The sequence below is a fragment of the Coptis chinensis genome, chromosome 7, assembly GCF_015680905.1.
Source record: "Coptis chinensis isolate HL-2020 chromosome 7, ASM1568090v1, whole genome shotgun sequence".
Classification (NCBI taxonomy): domain Eukaryota; kingdom Viridiplantae; phylum Streptophyta; class Magnoliopsida; order Ranunculales; family Ranunculaceae; genus Coptis; species Coptis chinensis.
Window position 1 is genome coordinate 76,918,845 of NC_141462.1, and position 20,958 is coordinate 76,939,802.

At 39.2% G+C, this 20,958-nt stretch overlaps 1 protein-coding gene across 1 annotated transcript; it reads left to right on the forward strand.

Moving 5' to 3' along the window:
- Window positions 1-16,275: 16,275 nt before the first annotated feature.
- Window positions 16,276-20,397, forward strand: LOC147489005 (growth-regulating factor 3-like). Its single transcript, XM_086574925.1, has 5 exons — window positions 16,276-16,568; window positions 16,648-16,854; window positions 16,961-17,146; window positions 18,160-18,403; window positions 19,794-20,397. The coding sequence occupies exons 2-5, from the start codon at window positions 16,656-16,658 to the stop codon at window positions 20,221-20,223; spliced, it is 1,059 nt and encodes a 352-aa protein (XP_086431051.1). The 5' UTR covers window positions 16,276-16,568; window positions 16,648-16,655; the 3' UTR covers window positions 20,224-20,397.
- The last annotated feature ends 561 nt before the right edge of the window (window positions 20,398-20,958 follow it).

The window sequence follows — 20,958 nt, forward strand, 5'->3', positions numbered from 1 at the left end:
ATACCGGATATAATTATATATAGTACTGATTTGATGCAAGAATTGTTCCAGTGCTACGTTTTGCTAGAGGTAATTGTTCTTGCATTGTTGTTTGTTTGTGCCATTTGTCAGAGAAACTCTATTAGAATACCTTTAGTGTTGCCCCTAGATTTTGTTCCAATGTTCGTGAACATGGAAAAACACGCATTCTATAAACCGAAGAATCCAATAGGTAAAAATGGTGAAAGAGCTCTCGCTGCATAACAAACTAGACTTCCCAACTTCCTTTTGACCCACAATGAACTCATTGTACTGGACTTGAAACTACCACAAGAAGGCAAAGAACGCATCCGGGCAAAAAGTACAAGAATACATGCAGAAAAAGACGGATGCTAACAGTTTCCACAGGACCAGAGAAGAAGAGAGACAAAAAGATCCAAAACAATTCAGAAAGAGCCAGAACTGGAAGCCCAGAATGAAACTGATGGTATCAGCGGCGTATGAAGCCAGAACGAAGGGTTTCTAGATAAGGATCAGGTTGTGTGCTTCACACAAAACAACTTACAGCACAGTCTTTAGTTCGAATCCAAGTACAATAAGTCAATACGCTTTGCAACCTCAAACCGCTAGGAAGCCAACATTTAGTGGAAGCTTCCATTCAAAATATTGGAACTGTGCTAGCAACCCTTTCCATATTTTTTTCTTCACAATTATAATTTTGAGGTTGAATTGAATTTCCACAAATACAAAGTGGTTGGATCATTTGAAACTAAATTGCAATTAGATCATTTTGTTCGGTATGTGGCTACAGCTTACAGAATCTCTAATCAAAACTAAATTGCAATGAAACTTCAGAACTAATGCACTCATCTTTTCTGTTAGGAATGTCAAGTAGTAACAAGTTAACAACTGATAGAGGACTGGCTCAATAGCCTGCCATCAGGCGATGGAACATCCTTGATTAGTTGAGTAGGCTAGAAGGATGTAAAAGTATATTCAAAATTCTGAGAAAGCTGTGAAGTGATCTAGAAACCTTAGATATTTGTATGGGTGCAAGATATATTTTTTGCCTCTCATGATTGTATTTTTGTATATAAGGGAGAGATCTCATTCGTAAACTAGCTAATTAATTTATGGATTATCGAAAAAAAAAAAAAAAAGCTAATTAATTTATGGATTTATGAGTTGTATTTGGTCATTGGCATGGTCCTAGTCTTGTAAGTGAAAAACTTCTAAGAAGAATAATTTCCGGTTATACACAGCTTAATAACTAAGAATTTATTGACCTCACGAGAAAAGAGTGAGATCAAAGACCATCATAATATTCTATTGTTCGAGTTGGTCATATCTATATCTATATCTTAATATTAAAGCTCTTACAAGGGATATTTTTTGAGCTCCCACAAAATTTCACGTCATCTCCTATTAAAACGGGAATTTTTCTTCTATTATAACGAGAATTCTTACCCTATTAAAACAAATTCAAACACTTCTAATTAAAGCGGGAGTCCTTCTCCTATTAAAACAAAATCTCTTTTCCAATTGAAAAAATGGGTTTTAAAACTTAATTAAAACTTAATTTAAAACAATTTGTTAAAAACTTAAAACGGGTTAGCAACTAAAACGATAGTCAACGGGTTAGAAAAAAAAAATATAAATGTTTTCAAAAGAGCCGGTGTGTATGCACAGGTCTACAAGCTAGTCTTAATATTAAAGCTCCGACAAGAGATATTTTTCGAGCTCTATTAAAATTCCACATCATCAACTTAATAGTTAACTTAAAATGGAAAACTTTTTTTCCTTTTAGAATCCAACTTTAAACAGGAATCTCCTTTCCTTTTAAAACCAAAACTCAAATAGTAGTATAAAAACTCTTTATTTCCAAATTAAAATGGTATCCCTCCCCCAATTAAAAAACACGGGTTTTTAAAACATAATTAAAACAATTTGTTAAGAAATTAAAACAGGTTTTTAAGACTTGATTAAAACAATTTGTTAGGAAATTAAAATAGATTAGCGACAAAAACAGGAATCACGATTTGTTATGATTGTTGAGCAAATTTTTAAAAGAGCCGGTGCGTATGCACGGGTCTACTTTCTAGTCTTAATATTAAAGCTTCCACAATGGGTATTTTTCGAGCTCTATTAAAATTCCACGTCATCTTTTATTAAAACGGGAATTCATCTCATATTATAACATAAATTCCTATCTTATTAAAACAAATTATAACACTTCTAATTAAAGCGGGAATTATTCTCCTATTAAAATGGGAATTCCTCCCCTATTGAAAAGAGAAAATCTAGCATATCTAATTAAAACGGGAATTATTCTCCTATTCAAACAGAATCTCTCTCCCAATTGAAAATGGGTTTTCAAAATTTAATTAAAACTCCATTTAAAAGAATTTATTAGAAAATTAAAACTGGTTAGTGACTAAAACGGTAGTCCCAATTTTCTAAAAAAAATCTAAATGTTTTCAAAAGAGCCAGTGCGTATGCACGGGCCTACAAGCTAGTCTTAATATTAAAGCTCCCACAAGGGGTATTTTTCGAGTTCTATTAAAATTCCACGTCATCTCCTATTAAAACATAAATTTCTCTTCTATTTGAAAACGGAAATTCTTTTTTACAATGGGAATTCCTCTCCTATTATAACGGAAATTATTCTCCTATTAAAACAAATTCTAGCACTTTTAATTAAAGCGGGAATCTTTCTCATATTAAAACATAATGTCTCTCCCAATTGAAAAAACGAGTTTTTAAAACTTCATTAAAAAGAATTTGTTAGAAAATTAAAACGGGTTAGTGACTAAAATGGTAGTCCCAATTTTCTAAAAAAAATCTAAATATTTTCAAAAGAGCTGGTGCGTATGCACGGGCCTACATGCTAGTATCTTAATATTAAAGCTCCACAAAGGATATTTTTCGAACTCTATTAAAATTCCACATCATCAACTTAATAGTTAACTTAAAATGGGAAACTCTTTTATTTTTAGAATCCAACTTCAAACGGGAATCTCCTTTTCTTTTAAAACCAAAACTCAAATAGTAGCATAAAAACTATTTATTTCCAAATTAAAATGGGATTCCTCCCCCAATTAAAAAACACGGGTTTTTAAAACTTAATTAAAACAATTTGTTAAGAAATTAAAATGGATTTTTAAGATTTGATTAAAACAATTTATTAGGAAATTAAAACAGGTTAGCGATGAAAATAGAAATCACGATTTGTTATGATTGTTGAGCAAATTTTTAAAAGAGCCGGTGCGTATGCACGGGTCTACTTTCTAGTCTTAATATTAAAGCTCCTACTAGGGGTATTTTTCGAGCTCTATTAAAATTCCACATCATCTTTTATTAAAACGAGAATTTCTCTCTTATTTGAAAAACGAGAATTTTTTTTTTTTACAACAGGAATTCATCTCCTATTAAAACAAATTCTAACACTTCTAATTAAAGCCGGACTCATTCTCCTATTAAAATGAGAATTCCTTCCGTATTGAAAAGAGAAAATTTAGCATATCTAATTAAAACGGAAATTATTTTCCTATTAAAACATGATCTCTCTCCCAATTGAAAAACGGATTTTTAAAATTTAATTAAAACTTTATCTAAAACAATTTGTTAGAAAATTAAAATGGGTTAGCGACTAAAACGGTAGTCCTAATTTTCTAAAAAAAATCTAAATGTTTTCAAAACAGCCGGTGCGTATGCACGGGCCTACAATCTAGCTACTTATAATAATGACAATAAGACTAAGTGGTATCTGGAAAAAAATTAGCAATAAATAGAGGGTATAGCATAAGCTGGCCGCTCCTCTTTTTCCAACCCTCCAAGTCATTGTAGATATGGAGAAATCTGAATATTGTGAATTATCTAGATCTAACTCTGATATTTATTTACCAAAGGAAGAGCTTGCTAGGTTGTTGGTTGTCTCTTAACAATGGTGATGATAGAAATGCAGGTAAAAGTGTAAATAACGAACATTAGGCTAGCATGGGTTCATTTAACATGCTCTAAGGCCTGTAAAGGTGTTATGTAGTATAGGTTTTACAACTTGTGATTAAGTGGAGGAGATGGGGATATTTGATGGGAAAGACTGAGTTCGTTTTTAGTGAACTGCCTACGTATCTATCTCTCACTTCTGGGGGGAAAGTAGAATCAGGTCTGGCGTAGTTCATGTAGGAGGTATTTATAGTTCCTGATTATGAGGATCCATGCAACACGTGTGCTGACAAACACAGATGTAGGGTTGAGATTGAGAAGGAGTGAATGAATGGTGTTGGTAGGAATTATGTAATGATGGAGAGTGGTTACATTGGTTCGTATTTTGCGGTAATGGATTGTGTAAGTATGACTTTGGTAATGATTGCATCTAGAAGAAGGATAATGTCATCATATGGAACGTTCTGCGTGAGGATGTGCGAGTTGAGCTACTTTGGAGCGATCTCGTAGATTGTGTGCTTGAGCTGATGGTGTGAGTTGCTCTGAAGCCAGTTCGGAGGATGAGGGCATGAGGTCGGTATGGTATTTTTGTTATGCTGGACACATGCCTGATATTCCTGAATGAGAATACCACTCCTTCACATAGCCCCCTCTTAGTAGGTCGTGTTATACATCGGAGCGATCTGCTGAGAGAAAACGGTGGCTCGTGTTGAGCATGAGTGAGGAAGCGAACCGATGTGAACGGAAATATCAACCATGCTACTGAGGTTAGTTCGTGTTGTATGACGAACTGATATGAGATGGCAGTTGGCACGTGGGAAAATCTGAGCAATTGCGAATAGTGAAATCACTGCCTCATTTTCTGGGATTTTGAAAAGATAGCTCTGTAGGGGCGTGTCGTATAGGGTATAGGGTGTAATCATGATATGCATCGGGAACTGACGGGTCGGCTGTATAAAACCAAATCTGGAAATCCGAAAAGTCATTTTTTGTTTCTCCTCCAGCAAAAACGCAAGCTAGGGTTTCTCAGGTTAGTGCTTGTACCATTGTTGCTTTTCATCTGATCTGGTTTCTTGTTGTTTTGTTGGCGAATATAACTTTGATGTTCTATTTGTAGTTTCTTGCTAGGTATGATAAGTTGAAGTATGCCACAATGGCAAAAGTGATATGAGCAAGGCCAAGGAGGAGCTGGTGAGCATGCGTGCTACATGGGGGAATGATAAGAAGAAACTGAAGGCTATGATGAAAAAACATTAGGACGCTTTAGATGAGAGGTCGGTGCTAGTCAGCTCGATAATTGACTTGCGAGAGAAGCTGGCTGTCGTGACTGAATACGCTAAGCATTGTCAGGTCATTGCTCGAAAGGCGCAGGGCGTATATGACTGAGTTTGTGGAGAATATGTCATGCTGGAGGAGACGTACTTTCAGCTAAAAGAGGAGCGGGATTGTGGGGCTGGGTACAGTTGCACCTATCGTACCAAGAGATGCGAGTAACGCTCCTTCAACCAATGCCGCTCCTGTTGATGATAAACACATTATTGCTGATGCTTGACTATGGCTACTGTATATCTTCGTCTTAGGTGTAAGTTATGAAGTATTTTGACTGCTCTGTCTGTTTTTTGTTTTGTAAGAGATTGCATAACAATAGAACTGGTGTCCTAGGCTTGCCTGGGCAGTCCGCCTTTCTTTATTGTTACAAAGATACAGAACTAACTGGTTTCCATGTGAGTGGCAGTTCGATAGTTTCAAAATTTTGTAATCAGACCGATCTAAATTTCTGGGTAGACCCAGCAGATCGGTGGATTTATGAACTGGTTTCCTGAATTTGTTCAGGCAATTCGAATTGTGGATGTTATGGAATGCATCTATTTTGCTTATGTCCAAGTGCATGTATGTATATTTTGTCATTTCGTCGTTGCAGCCTAAAGTTGTAGGTCTACAATAGATACGAAATGTAGGGGATAAGAAGCCTGGGAGGTCAAGTGAGTGTGTTAGCTTACGAAAGCATGTTGCTTGCGGAGAGCGTTCTCTCTGAGTTGAGCCTAGAGTTGTAGGTCATCAACTAGTAAGAACTATAGAAGCTAAGGAGCCTATGAGCTCGAGTGAGCGTGGTAGCTTAAGAAAGTGTGTTGCTCGTAGAAAGCGTTCTCGCTGAGTTGATCCTAGAGTTATAGGTCATCAACTAGTAAGAACTATAGAGGCTAAGAAGCCTATAAACTCAAGTGAGCGTGGTAGCTTAAGAAAGTGTGTTGCTCGTAGAGAGCATTCTCGCTGAGTTGATCCTAGAGTTGTAGGTCATCAACTAGTAAGAACTGGAGAGGCTTTGGAGCCTGTTAGCTCAAGTGAGTGTGTTAGCTTACGAAAGCGTGTTGCTCGTAGAGAGCGTTCTTGCTGAGTTGATCCTAGAGTTGTAGGTCATCAACTAGTAAGAACTGGAGAGGCTATGGAGCCTGTTGGCTCAAGTGAGCGTGTTAGCTTAAGAAAGCGTGTTTGGGAACGTTTGAACTCATGAGAATGTTTTTGGTTTGCATACGCTGGTGGCTCATTCATAGTGAGCTCCGCGTCTGTTGGTGACCTTGAACGAAGCATGTTGTAATAATATCCATAAGTAAAGTATACATAGATTTGCAGTACATAAGAGTATGGGTTCCAACACATTACACTTTTATTGATAAAATTTCTTTAACAAATAAGTATTCCAAGGACGTGGTAATGCTTTCCCCTCTTGGGTCTTGATCTAGTATGCTCTATTGCTGACGACTCGTTCCACTATGTAAAGGCCTTCCCATGTTGGTGCCAGTTTGGAGTCCTCTTGAGTCTTTTTCAGAACTAGGTCACCAGGTTGAAAAGATCAAGGATTAACTCACTTATTGTATGACTTATTTAGAGTATGATGATAAGCTGCTACTCTGATGGCTGTGAGGTCGCGGTGTTCTTTAAGTAAGTCGACCTCTCTAGCAAGAATGGAGTCGTTCTGTCCTGATTCGACGATCTCGGACCGAGTCGTTGTGACTGTCAGTTCAGTAGGAATAACGGCCTCCGTGCCATAGCATGGTGAAAATGGTGACTCGCCTGTGCTAGAGCGAGCTGTAGTTCGGTGAGCCCATAAGATGTTCTCCAAATGATTCGGCCATTGGCTTTTGTTATTTTCAATCTTCTTCTTCAAATTTTTCAGAATTACTTTGTTGCTGGCCTCTACTTGGCCATTGCTTTGGGCGTACTGGGGAATGGAAAATGCATGAACGATCTTCCACTTTGCCAAAAACTCCTTGACTGTTTTTCCCTTGAACTGGGAGCCATTGTCGATCACCAGTGTGTGAGGTAAACCAAATCTAGTAATGATGTGTGTCCAGATGAAGTTTTTGTTGTGTGATTCTTTGACATGAGCTAAAGGGATCGCTTCGACCCACTTAGTGAAGTAATCAGTTGCGGCCAAAACGAACCTAAAGCCAGTGCTTTTTTGCGGGATGAATGGTCCCATGATATCCAAGCCCCACATGTTAAATGGCCAAAGGATGCCGATGTTGATTAACTCGCGAGCTGGCTAGATGATGTTGTGGCCAAAATTCTGGCATTTGATGCATTTAAGTACGTACTTTTTGGCATCGACTTGCATTCGTGGCTAGATCGAAGTACCCTTGGGAGATCACTTTGTGAGCCAAGGAGCGACCTCCAGCATGGTTCCCGCATTTGCCCTCATAGATTTCTACAAAAATCAACTAACCTTGTTCTGGGCTTATGCGCCTCAAGTGAGGTCCACCAATAGACTTTCTAAATAGTTTGTTGTTGACTAGGCAGTAGCGACGTGCCTGATATTGAACTTGTCTGGCTTTGGTACGGTCTTCTAGGGTTGTACCATGTTAGATGTACTCTATGATGGGTTGCATCCATGTTTGACTCATCTGAATGTCAGGGAGTGGGCACAGGTCACTGATTTCCAGGATGTGATCAGCTTGATAAGCAGGTCGGTCAATTACTTTAATGAGTAATTGTCTAGGGGTGCAGTTCGATGTCTGAGTAGCCAAATAGGCTAAACTGTTTGCGTGGCGATTCTCGTCAAGCAAGAAGTGGTGTATGGAGACTGTATTAAAAGAAGGAAGTAATTGATAAATAACTTGAAGGTATTTAGAAAGGTTACCTTCATGGGTAGTATACTCTTTAGCAATCTGGTGAACAATCAATTGTGAGTTACTAAAGACTTTTAGCACTTGGACACCGAGCTGTAGTACCGTTCTAAGTCCCATAATTAGAGTTTCGTACTCCGTATCATTGCTAGAGGTCACAAAATTGATGTGAACTGATTTCTCAACCATAGTGCCATCTGGTGACACTAGGACGGCTCCGATTCCGCTTCCTCCAGGATTGCTAGAACCATCCACAAAAAGTGACTAGGCTGACTTGTCTGGCTGTTTGGTGGATGTGATATTTGTTTCTGGCTCCCAATTCAGGTCGTCGACAGGAAAGTCTGCTAGAAAGTCAGCAACGACCTGTCCTTTCTGAGAAGTGCGCGGGACGAACTCGATGTGATGTTCATCGAGTTCTTCTGCCCATACAGCCATACGAGTTGTCTTGTTGTCTTTAAGAAGGATCTTCTTCAGTGGGAGGTCGGTGAGTACTTTGAGTGGATGTGCTTGAAAATAAGACCTGAACTTTCTTGCAGAGTACAGCAATGCGAGTACTGCTTTTCAATGTAAGAGTAGTTCTTTTCAGCTGGAGTTAGCGTCTTGCTTGTGAAGTAGATCGGCTTTTCTGATCCTTGGTCTTCTTTGAAGAGAACTGAATTGATAGCAAAGTCGGAGACCGCGAGGTAGATCCCCAATGTTTCACCATCTGTTGGTTTTGCCAGGATATGTGGTGTTGTCAGGTACTCTTTTAGAGTAGAGAACGCTTGCTGGCATTGGTCGCTCCATGAGAATTGTTCCCCTTTTTTGAGAAGCTACCGGAATCGGTTGAGAGCTGCCACCATTCCTGATAGTTTATGTATTTACTTCTTTGTCTTTGGATCGGGCATTTCCAAGAACGCTCGAATCTGGTCTGGATTGGCCTCAATTCCTCGTTGTGATACTTGATACCCAAGAAATTTCCTTGAGGATGCTCCAAAAAGGCATTTTTCGGGATTCAGCTTCATCTGAGTTCGGTGTAATCTGGAAAATGCTTGCTTGAGGTGAGTGAGGTGATCAACTGCTTTCTTGCTCTTGACCACCATGTCGTCTATATAGACTTCTATGGTGTCCCCTAACATGTCCTAGAATATGTTAATAACGAGCTGTTGGTAGGTCGCTCCGTTCTTGAGGCCGAACGGGAGGACGTTGTAGCAGTAGATCCCTTGTTCTGTGATGAATGAGGTTTTCTCTTGGTCTTTTTCTGCAAGTGGGATCTAGTTGTAGTCATTGTATGCATCCATAAATGACAGGAGTTCGTCCAGTGTTCTTGAGGCCGAACGGGAGGACGTTGTAGCAGTAGATCCCTTGTTCTGTGATGAATGAGGTTTTCTCTTGGTCTTCTTCTGCAAGTGGGATCTGGTTGTAGTCATTGTATGCATCCATAAATGACAGGAGTTCGTGGCCATAGGTCTAGTCCACGAGTCGGTCGATTCTTGGCAAGGGAAAACTATCCTTAGGTGTTTCTTGGTTGAGATTGGTGAAGTCTATGCAAAGGCGAACTGTACCATTCTTTTTAGGGACTGCTACTATGTTAGCGATCCACTTTGGGTAGTCTACCTTTCTGATGAAGCCTACTTTTTTGAGTTTATCGACCTCATCATTAATTGCTTTTTGAAATCTCAGGGATAACTTCCTAGGTCGTTGACGGACTGGCCTAGCATTGGGGTTGACATTTAAATTATGACGTGCGATACTAGGATCTATACCATGTACATCAATGTACGATCAAGCAAAAACGTTTTTATTCAATGATAAAAAGTTTACAAGCTGTGCCTTGAGAGGTCAAGGTTAGCCCCCACATAGACAAACTTGGGATCATCTTCTGTCCCTAGGTTCACTCACTCCTTTTCTTCTGTTTGGACTGCTGCTTTAGAATCTGAAGCGACCTCTATGGAGTTGGTCGCGGGTGATGCTTTGTCGATCTCCGGAATGGAGGTCTTGGCAACTGGAGTTGGTGCAACCTCTGTGGTTATGACAACAGGGGCTGATGCGACCTCTGTGGTCACGACAACAGGGGCTGATGCGACCTCTGGGGTCCTGACTGATGGAGTAACAGGGGCTGGGGTGACCTCTGGGGTCCAGACTGGTGGAGTGACTGTTTTGACACAACCCCCAGTGCTCTCTGTTGGCGCTTTAGGTTTGACCTCATCAATTAAGTCCTTGGCCATCGTGGTGTTGGTGAGGGCGCTTTTGGTTCGGATGGAAGCCCCAGCGGGTTTGTTCGCTGAGAGGATCTGATTGCAGTGGTAAGCCTTGAGCTGGTTGCTGCGAAGCTCCATCATACCTCTGGGGCCAGGAAAGCGAAGTACTTGATGGAGTGTTAATGGTATTGCTTGCACTTGATGGATCCAGCGATGTCCTAGGATGACATTATAGGACGAGCTGACATCCAGAAAATGCTGAAACGCGTATTGATGCTGAATTTGTCTTCTTTGGATCCAACGAAGACAGGAAGTATGATGTCTCCCATTGGATCAGCTCGAGACCCATTGAATCCATAGAGAGGGGCGATTGGATCTATGAAGACCGATCTGGGCAGGTTCATCTCTTTGATGGTCTGATAGAACAAAATGTCACATGAACTACTTAGGTCTACCAGGACACGTTTAATTGTCCAGTCGCTAATTTTGATGTGGACAACTAGGGCATCATTATGAGGGAGGCAAACCTTGTTGAGGTCGGCCCCCATGAAAGTTATGTTGCCTGAACTGCGACCTGAACTGTGTGGGACAGGTGTTGCCTAAGAGGAGAACTGGTAGACTTCTTGGAGAGCGCCTTCACATCTCATTTTTTCTCTATTGGATGTAACAGAATCATCCTGGAACGTGATCATGTTAATCGTCCTGCCGTTATCTCTGTCTGATGAGTGCTGAATGCGGTCATGATGGGAGCGGTTGCTGGGATGTCCTCTGCTATGAGAGCAAGTTTGAACATTATGACGAGCTGGAGATCTACTACGCTCTCTGCGAGTCATGAGTTTGTGGCGCAGGTCACCATCAGCGATATTAGTATAATGCATGATATGTCCTGATTCGACGAGGTCTTGGAGGTAGTGCTTGAGCCCCCAGCACTCGTTGGTGTCATGACACTTTGCTCTATGGAAGGCACAGTAAGGCTTGCCTGGTCGATCCTCTCGCTGCGGCACCTCAGGTCGGTAATATGCAGCTTTCCTGATCTTCTCTAGTATGTAACTGGGAGATCGGGTGAGTACAACGAACTCGCGGCTGTTGGGTGTTCTGTTTCCATACTTCTGTCCTTGTTGTCTAGGTCATTTTTTTGTAGGTGGGCATCATCAGAGATCGCTGCCACTTCTTGGTCTTCGGTGAGGCCTTGATGTTTCAGGCCTTCTTGTAACTTGATATATTTGTCTACTCGAGCATACAACTCAGACAAAGTTTCTGGACGTTCTTTCAAGAGCGATCTGGAGAGCGCTGTGTTGCGCACATGGCAGGCGTTGGTGAATGCCAATGTGATAAATGACTCTTTGAGGCCACTTTCCATGCATAGCAGTTCGGTTTTGAACCGACCTAAGAAGGCGCGGATGGTTTCATCTTCGCCTAGTGAGAGCTGGAAAAGTGAATCTAGATCTGCTTTTTTACGCATGTTGTGGACGTACTAGCTAGCGAATAGATCAGTAAAATTCTCAAAGTTCTTTATCGAGTCTGGCTCGAGTTAAAAGAACCAATCGAGAGCGCCATCTTTCAGGCTAGCAGGAAACAAACGGCAGTGGAGATGGTCGAACTCCTGGGCATTATAAAGTACGAGGCTCTGAATGTAGTGAGCCACGTGTTGATCGGGGAATGTGCTGCCACCATACATTGCAAAATGTGGCTGGATGAAATTTGAAGGAGAGGGTTTACCAAGTACCTCAGCAGTGAAAGGGGACACCTGGTACATCTTTAGCATCTTCTGAACGATCTGAGTGACATCTTTCTTGATTGCACTCTGATTGATTCTCTGCGACAGTTCGTTAATCTGCTGATTAACTTTGTTGATACCGTCCTCTGCTATGGCACCAGGTGGATTTTGTGTGTCCACTTGTGCTCGTAATGCAACATTTTCCTGCCTAAGTAGGGTGATGTGCTCGTTCATTGTACCTAATTGACTTGCTAATTAAGCTCTGGATTTAAGCTTCAAGGCTTGCCATGCTTTGTGGGCTTGAGGGTTTGTGTTTATGTAAAGTGGTTTCTCAAGAAATCGAGACTACAAACGGCGCTAATGTAAATGTGTTATTTAGTATAGGCTTTACAACTTGTGATAAAGTGGAGGAGATGGGGATATTTGATGGGAAAGACCGAGTTCGTTTTGAGCGAACTGCCTACGTATCTATCTCTCACTTCTGGGGGGAGAGTAGAATCAAGTCTGGCGTAGTTCATGTAGAGGGTATTTATAGTTGCTGATCATGAAGATCTATGCAACACGTGTGCTGACAAACAGAGATGTAGGGTTGAGATTAAAAAGGAGTGTATGAATGGTGTTGGTAGGAATTATGTAATGTAATGATGGGGAGTGGTTACAGTGGTTCGTATTTTGCGGTAATGGATTGTGCAAGTATGACTTTGGTAATGATTGCATCTAGAAGATGGATGATGTCATCAGATGGAACATTCTGCATGAGGATGTGTGAGTTGAGCTACTTTGGAGAGATCTCATAGATCGTGTGCTTAAGCTGATGGTGTGAGTCGCTCTGAAGCCAGTTCGGAGGACGAGGGCATGAGGTCGGTATGGTATTTCTGTTATGTTGGACACGTGTCTGATATTCCTGAATGAGAATATCACTCCCTCACAAGGCCCATTTGGATTATTTTTCTTAATGGATTCAACTTATTACACAATGTTTTTTTTAACACTAATTTCTATTAAGAAAAACACTAGTGCGTTGTACAGATATGGGGAAAGCCCTCCCCATTATGTCAGCAGCGGTCAAAATCTGATTTAACTCAGCATCAAGTCGGTGGATTTCCTCATTTACACAAAATATGAGAGCTCACTTAGACAGAGCATCTGCAGCCAATTAGCTTGCCCACCAACATGTACAAACTTCACGCCCAAAAAAAGAGGGATCAGTCGTATACAATCAAGGTACATATTCTCAAAAAATCAAGCATGACTTGATTTTCCTGTCACAAAATTAATAGATGAGTCACCAACTCAATCTATTGGGCAAAATATTCTTTGAATTCGTCAGGAAGCTTGAAAATCCAATATATCACAAAGTTGGTGAAATTTTGAAATTTCAGCTTCTTGGAAATGATTCTAAAATGATTGATCCTAACTCTTAATGGCAAACACAAAGTTTAGATTATTAACAGGTTACAATGAACAAAGTATGGAAATCAAATATAAGAGTTTCTAGCTCAATTGGTTGTGTACCCCTCTCTTTATGGGAGATGTTGCAAGTTCGAATCCCACCAAATGTTGGTTAATTGAGATTTCTTTCTTGTGTAATTATGTGATGGGCCTTTGGGCCAGGTGAGCCTTTGAACTAGTGATATGATGCTACTACGATATGTGGACCAAAGAGTGAAAACAAGTCTTCATAGACAAGGTGGAGGCGGTTGGGTCTACTCAAAATGACGCATCAACAAGAGCCTTTGGGCTAGGTTCCCTTCAGGGTTGATGATCATTTGGGCTAGTGTCCTTTCGGGATTGATGAGCCTTCGGACTAGGGTCCTTCAATGTAACCGGTGTGGGTTTGCTTTAACTAATTAACCCTCTAAATATTACAAAAAATAAATAAACTAATAAATATGGAAATCAAAGCTAGTTGGGTATTGTCATAACTTCATACGGAAACTATATATGGGAATGCTACCAACTGGGGATGTCCTTTTCAGTAGACATATTGAGGGTAATTTCACATGCACCTCTTGTGCAGCTAGGGCATAAACTAGTAGACATATGTTCTCTGAGTGTGAGTGGATAAGGACAATCTGGTTCAGCTCCATGATAGCCATCAGGGTTGATCAATACAATTGGAGTACTAGAAGGTGGGTGGATGAAATAATGATGTGGTGTGAAAACATAGATGAACACTCAATTAGGATGGGCAGATATGCTTGCATACTATTACATGGCATTTGGATGTTGAGAAATGAATGTAATTTTGAAGTAGCATAGCCATCAAGAACAAAACTTCTAAACAAGATAACACCAATATGGGCAACCTGGGATAGATCTTTTGAAACAGGGAGTAATCTAAACCCCAACTCAAGTTCATTTGCTAGGATCACTAGTAACACACATCAGTACCCACACACGAATACCAGGCCCTTCTCTGATTTGTTCTCCAATTTCCCTAATGTTGACTTACGCCTTGTGAGCTTCCCTATTACCTTAAGAGATGCTCAAAAAAACTTTAGATGGACTAAAGTGTTCTTTGGTGCCTCTTTAGACATGAATTCTCATGAAGAAGCAGCTAAAGCAGTGCTAAGGGATGTAGAGGGAAGAATAGTAGCAACAGCTTATAAGGAGATCATAACACAAGCACCTTAAGATGCAAAGTACATAGCAGCAGAACTTAACTTGGAGATCTACTAGCAGCTAGGGAGAGGAGGATAGCTGTGCAGCTGATAGGGGACAACCGTGGAATTATCACAACACTCATAAATCCAGGAGAAGCCAACTGGAAGATGAAAAATGTGATTGCAGTCACCTTGCAAACCATAAATAGTAGTATTTCCTATATTTTTAAGCTGGGTTCCTCGAAATCAAAATGATGAGGCTCATGAGCTAGCTAATTGGGCATTGCGTATTAAAGATATAAAGTATGTTCCATCATCTATTATCATCATCTATTATAGCATCTTCAATGCAATAAGTTCATTTAGAGTACAAAATGACATCATTCACTTAAAAGATGATGTTATTTGAAGTATATCTACACCAATGCATCACACTCTATAATATTGTTTAATATTAAAATTTATCAAATAAACACCATCATTAAATTTTAAAAATTATTTAAAAAGGTAATTAAATTTGTTATTTGTACATGTGCCAAACATGGGCTGGATGGGCAACTAGTATAAAGTAACACTTCATAAGACAAATCAAAAATTATATTTGACCCCCAAAATAAAATGTGGTGAGTTGCCCATTTGATAGAAAGCATGGGTTGGTGTGGAACATTTGAGTTTCCTACTCAACACCTAATATTATAAAGCATCATTGAAGATGCTCTTATTCTTGTAAGAGATGCATTAAACTCTATAATTTTAATTAAGTAATATATAGAATAAATTTATCGACTATATATATATTGTGAGTATGTTCTCTATGGTGGATGGGGAGATTATATCTACAAAAATTTAACTTTTAATAAGTCTACGATTTTGCTTGGATTCGTTTACAATGTGGCTAGAATATGACTACAGTGAGTGATATATATATATATATATATCAGTTGATAAGTGATGAGTTAGTAAGGTTGGTTATTGGGACTTGGATCCAACTTATATTTTTTATTGGTTAATTAGTTTCTTGTAGGGCCTATTAAAAAAAACTATGAAAAATGAACAGTAAATATAGTCTATAATGTTGATAAAAATATATTTTTAAAATGAAAAATAACGATTTTACCCACACAATTTTTTTAAAAAAAAATTAAATAGTAAAATTATCAAAGTATTTATGGAACGTACACCAAAATACTGTTAATCTACCTTATTGTTCTATAAGAGCATTCCCAATACAGGTGGATACGGTGGGTTTGTAACTTTATTTATCTCTTTTTTGTTTAAAACTTTTGCCCAATGCAAAGGTGAATATGGTGGTGACTATTTTTCCAAGTCAAAACAAAAGTGAAATCTTCAACTGAGATAGTGGTTGAGTTGTAAATTTCGGACGAAATGTTGGATTTCGTCTCATGTGTGTGTTTTTTTAAAAAAAAAATAGGTTTTTTTTTTAGACCTCGCGTTTTTTTTTTTAGTTTTTTTATAATTTCAGATAGAATATTTCATTCCGTTCGGAACGTTTTTTTGATTTTTATGTGTAGACAAAATCCAACATTCCGTCCGAAATTAATATTTACCTTTGCATTTTATAGCCTCACTTTGTTTTTCATAAAAATGGTGAAAAATAGAAAAAAAATACTGTCCCAGTGGAGCCGTGATGTGAATTATAGTCGAATCCGTTGAGATGGGAATGCTCTAATACAAGAAAGATAATAACTTTGTAGGTTGATAGTAGAGTTGCCTTTGTTTCATTTCCCAAAGCACAGCAAAAGACCAGAGAAAGGAAAACTGCATTTCTCTCTTCTTTTATTAGTTTTTCTGTCACAACTGTCTTGTCAGAGTGTCAGAGTGTTTTTTACGTAAGTGGCCAAATACCACAAACTTTGCAGGTTTCCATGTCAGACAAAACCCAGTGCACTACTGACTACTGCATACTATATAGATGTCGCACTACTGCATACTACATAGATGTCATAAAACTATAGCTTCTGACAAACCCCTCTTTTCTTACTTACTGCATCAGAAGGTCAGAACTTCTCTTAATCCAAGTTAAACTCTCTCTCTCTCGCTAACACTGTTTTTTTTGGTAACTCTGTCTCTAACAGTGTTTGCTATGGCTTACCAATACAATCTGAAGCATGACCAGTATCAGTCAGAGCAATATCTGTGGCCTTCAAATTTACCAAGACTTGTCTATGAAGTTCCCCATCAACAGCCATCTGCTCTTCCCTTGTTTCTACCTGACAACAACGCCAGGGTGAACAGCTTGTCAGCATTTTCAGATTCAACTACAACTCCAACAAGTAATCTTAGTAAGATTTCTTTACTTTTCCTTTTTAGTTTTCCCAAGTTTATCTTTTTGCTTTTTTTTCCAGTTTTCACTTTATCCTTTAACACTGTTTTTTTGTTTCCATTTAGAGTCGAGAGTATTTTTCAGCTTAGCTCAGTGGCATGAGCTTGAACTTCAGGCTTTGATTTTTAAGTATATGTTGGCGGGGGCATCTGTTCCTGCTCAACTTATTGAATCAGTTAAAAGAAGCCTTCCTTATAACAAGCCTGCATGCTATCTCCATCACCCTCTTCATCAGCATTTTCAACCAACTAGTAAGTTTCGGTTCCTCCCTTGATTTTTCACATTTCATTTGCTCTTATTAAAAGAAAATGATCATTAACTAGGGGGGGTATGCTTTCTTTATTTTTTGGTTCTTCAACAGTTTTACCTTTTATATATTTTAGCTGTCTGATAAGAGCAATTTCAAGTGATATATCCTTTGATCTTCTTGGGTGTTGTTTGTTTCTTGGATTCTTACTTGTATCATTGGGCTGTAGTTAGTTGATGTTTAACAGAGCTCTAATTTCAAATTTCTCAATATGTATACTGCTAAGTGTTTCTTGTTTCTTGTTCCTTGTTCCTTTATTTCTCTGTATCTTGCTTTTGGGACATGTTTTACTTCCTTGACCAGATATCAGAAGGCATACATACTTTTCTACCAGTAAAAAGAGATATTTCATATATTAATTTGAGATATATATGCCTTTGTTTCATATATAGACTTGAGGTATTCCGTATTTCTACTAGCATACTGCGGGGCAGTGGGGGAGTGAGCGGAGCTGGGGGGGGGGGGGGGGGGGGTGGGGGTGGGGTGAGAGAGTTGGGTGATGCGGGGGAGAGAGAGATGGGTGAAGGAGAAAGGGTATTGGGGGCGAAGAAAAAAATGAGAGACAAGTTGAAGACAGACAGACAGAAACCAACCAACTTGGTTTTTGTCCCCCCCCCCTACCAAGATCGTTCGCTCCGCTCACTCGATTAATACATAATCTTTAGGATATATTCCATTTTTATTAATATGTTATCTTTGGGATATGCTTTGATCTTTTACTGGTTCCTTATGATTCTGCTTTCTTTAGATGTCTTGTTTTAACTTTTTAAATTAAATCTTTTCTCTCTGTTATCTACTCTTTAAGGTGGTCTGCTCAATGACTAAAATGTTGCTGAAATGTGATTATCATGAATATGTAGTAGTTATCCTCTCCACAGTCTACCACAGATTCCTTATTGTCATGGAGTTTCATAATCTAGACATCTTATAAATGTTGATTTCAACAAAATTCTGTAGTGTTGCGAAGCGGGTACTGGGGTACAAATCCAATTGATCCAGAGCCAGGTAGATGCCGAAGAACGGATGGTAAGAAATGGAGGTGTTCAAAGGATGTGGTGCCCTGTCAAAAGTACTGCGACCGTCACATGCATAGAGGTCGCAACCGTTCAAGAAAGCCTGTGGAAACCTCCACTCAGCCTATAGCCAATGGTGCCCTAAGAATTGCAACTTCTGTGCCAACACCCTCTCCACTTAACATAAGGTACTCTTACTTACTCCTAGTAGCTTTTTTTATTTATTTATTTATTTTTTTTTGTGTTTCAGTGGTTTATCACTTTATCATGTTTTAAATACCTGATTAACTGGGATTTGAACCATTGAAAGAAATCCTTCAAGTTCTCAACAAACTGACAATGTTACTTGTTTAGTGGTATACAAGTGGTTTGGGAGAAAACATTTTATTGGTTGTAATATTGTCTAACTTGTGTAAAGAAAAAATATTAAGGGCTTTCCGGATGACTTGTTCAATGCACCACTTCGCTTTTTCAACAATGGGTTATTTTCTTGAATCTAAACAAAAGGAGTGGCTGGTTTCTTTGTGGAATAGTAGCCTTTCAATCTCCTTCTATGAAGAATGCACTTAGTTGCCAAATATTGTGACCTAAATGATGAAGTTACTCCACCTGGATTCCAATAGAATCTGGTGGGCAAATGTATTAGAGGTTATTGCAATATTGCAGCTGTTTCAAGTATTCTTTGCCCTCGGAAGGGAATTGTCTAATGTGAGACAATAGGTAATAAAAAGTATTTTGTACCAGTTAAAGATACAGTGACAATAGCACACTACACCCACTCTTTGATAAGTCTGGAAATGAACAAAGTTGTATATACTACCCGTCTCTTTTGCATCTGCTCCTAGGTTACATTGACACGGGCACGCGTGTCGGTGTCCGACACGGATACGGGGTGTCGGATACGGCGAGCAGTTGAAGATCGACACGGGGACACGGATAGGAATAATTAATTAATTTTTTAATAATTATAAATTTATTAAATTAGATGGTAAATCAGAAATTCGAGGTAAATTAAATACAATATGTGTCCGTGTGTGTCCGACACGGATACAGACACGGACACGTGAATACGTATCCGACATAGATTTTTTTCAAAATATGGCGTGTCCATGTAACCTAGATCTGCTCACAGTACCTCTATACTTCTGTAGCATGACTTGGCTCTTGAACTTATATTCCGGTTGTGCTCACCATCCATAAAATTAGTCTCGCATTTGCTTTTGATTTATTTATACAAAGAAACTCAAGTTAGTTGATCTTACGGCAATTGAAAGAATGAAATGAAGAGGTACGGTTAGTTCATATGGTCCCGTTTGGAATAATATTCGACACAGCGGAACATGTGTGTTTCATATGTTATTTCAAAATTTGTTAAAAGAATGTCTTTTCACCACCTCACAGTTGCCACTCTAATCTTTGCAATTGAAATGAACTTCTTTTATGTGTAAGCAGAAGTTTATTTATTAAGGCAATTGTTCTTGCTACTGTTTGTTGACTTGTTCCATGAAAATGCTTTATGTTACACGACAAACCTTTGTTGACGTTGTGTTTCTCTTTTGGTGCTTGTTATTTCTGTAGATCATACTCAGAAGTTAAACAGGAAAAAGAACTTTTGGAGAACGAATGCAACGAGCTTTCAAGTGAAAAGGAAGCTGAAAGTGCCCAGACCCTCCAGCATTTCTTCAATGACTGGCCAAGATACGAACAGGAGCCAAATGGTATTAACATTAACGCTGATCCAGAAAGCTCCACAACATGCTTATCTATTTCCATTCCAGGGGAAGAGAATCCACCATCAGACTTCTCGCTGAAACTGTCGACAGGATATACGGATGGGCCAAGTTCCCTGGGAGGAAACATAGCCAGAGAACACAACAGATTGAATGGAGGAGCTGGATGGGGAAACCATCGAATGAGTTCAACGGGCGGCCCTCTTGCAGAGGCTTTTCAACAATCTGCTTCAAGCTCTTCGCCAACAAGTGTTCTGTGTGGTGAAGCACCCCGCTGATCAGCAATGTAGTACTAGTAATGTCTGATGTTCTGTGCGTCAGACATAACTAGCAATGTAGTACTAGTACTGAATTTACTATCTTTAAACTCTCGAGAACCTGTTTAGGTTTAATATTTGTAGTTCCCTGTCAAGTTATTTACTAGATGTTCGATTTGATTTTACTTTATGATTGACCTCTTACTTAGCTCCTGTCAACCACTGTAATGTTTTGGGTTTGTTCGTAATCCCGCAAACATTCTTCTAGGATTGCCACTGCATTACTATGTAGGGTCTGTAGGCAGGCAGACAAAAATTCCCTTGGAAGCCAACTTGCCAACTTGATCAGCGCATGGCAACCAGATCATCTGGTGTTTATAGAATGCTGCTAGAGTGCTGGGACCTGGGGTGAAGTAATAATAAAGAGTGATCCACAGGCCTATAGGGGTTGTAGAGTGTTGCCTCATTGACGACAGGGTTGGGTGCACACCAGTTTTTCATTGTCGAGCTTCCCTCTGGGAGTATATACAAAATTCTGGTTAAAAATAGCAATATGCATGATAATATTGTTGTTAATATTTATAAGAAATGACGAACAAATAACACATCTAGAGTACAAAGTCTCTTTAAATCCCAAATCCATATAGCTGTCCAATTCAGGCCATTTGCAAATGGGTGGTAAACATTCCCATTAAATAAGGTGGTCCATTCCTATCTAACAATAACGAGGTTGTCCTCGTAAGGATAAGGTCCACA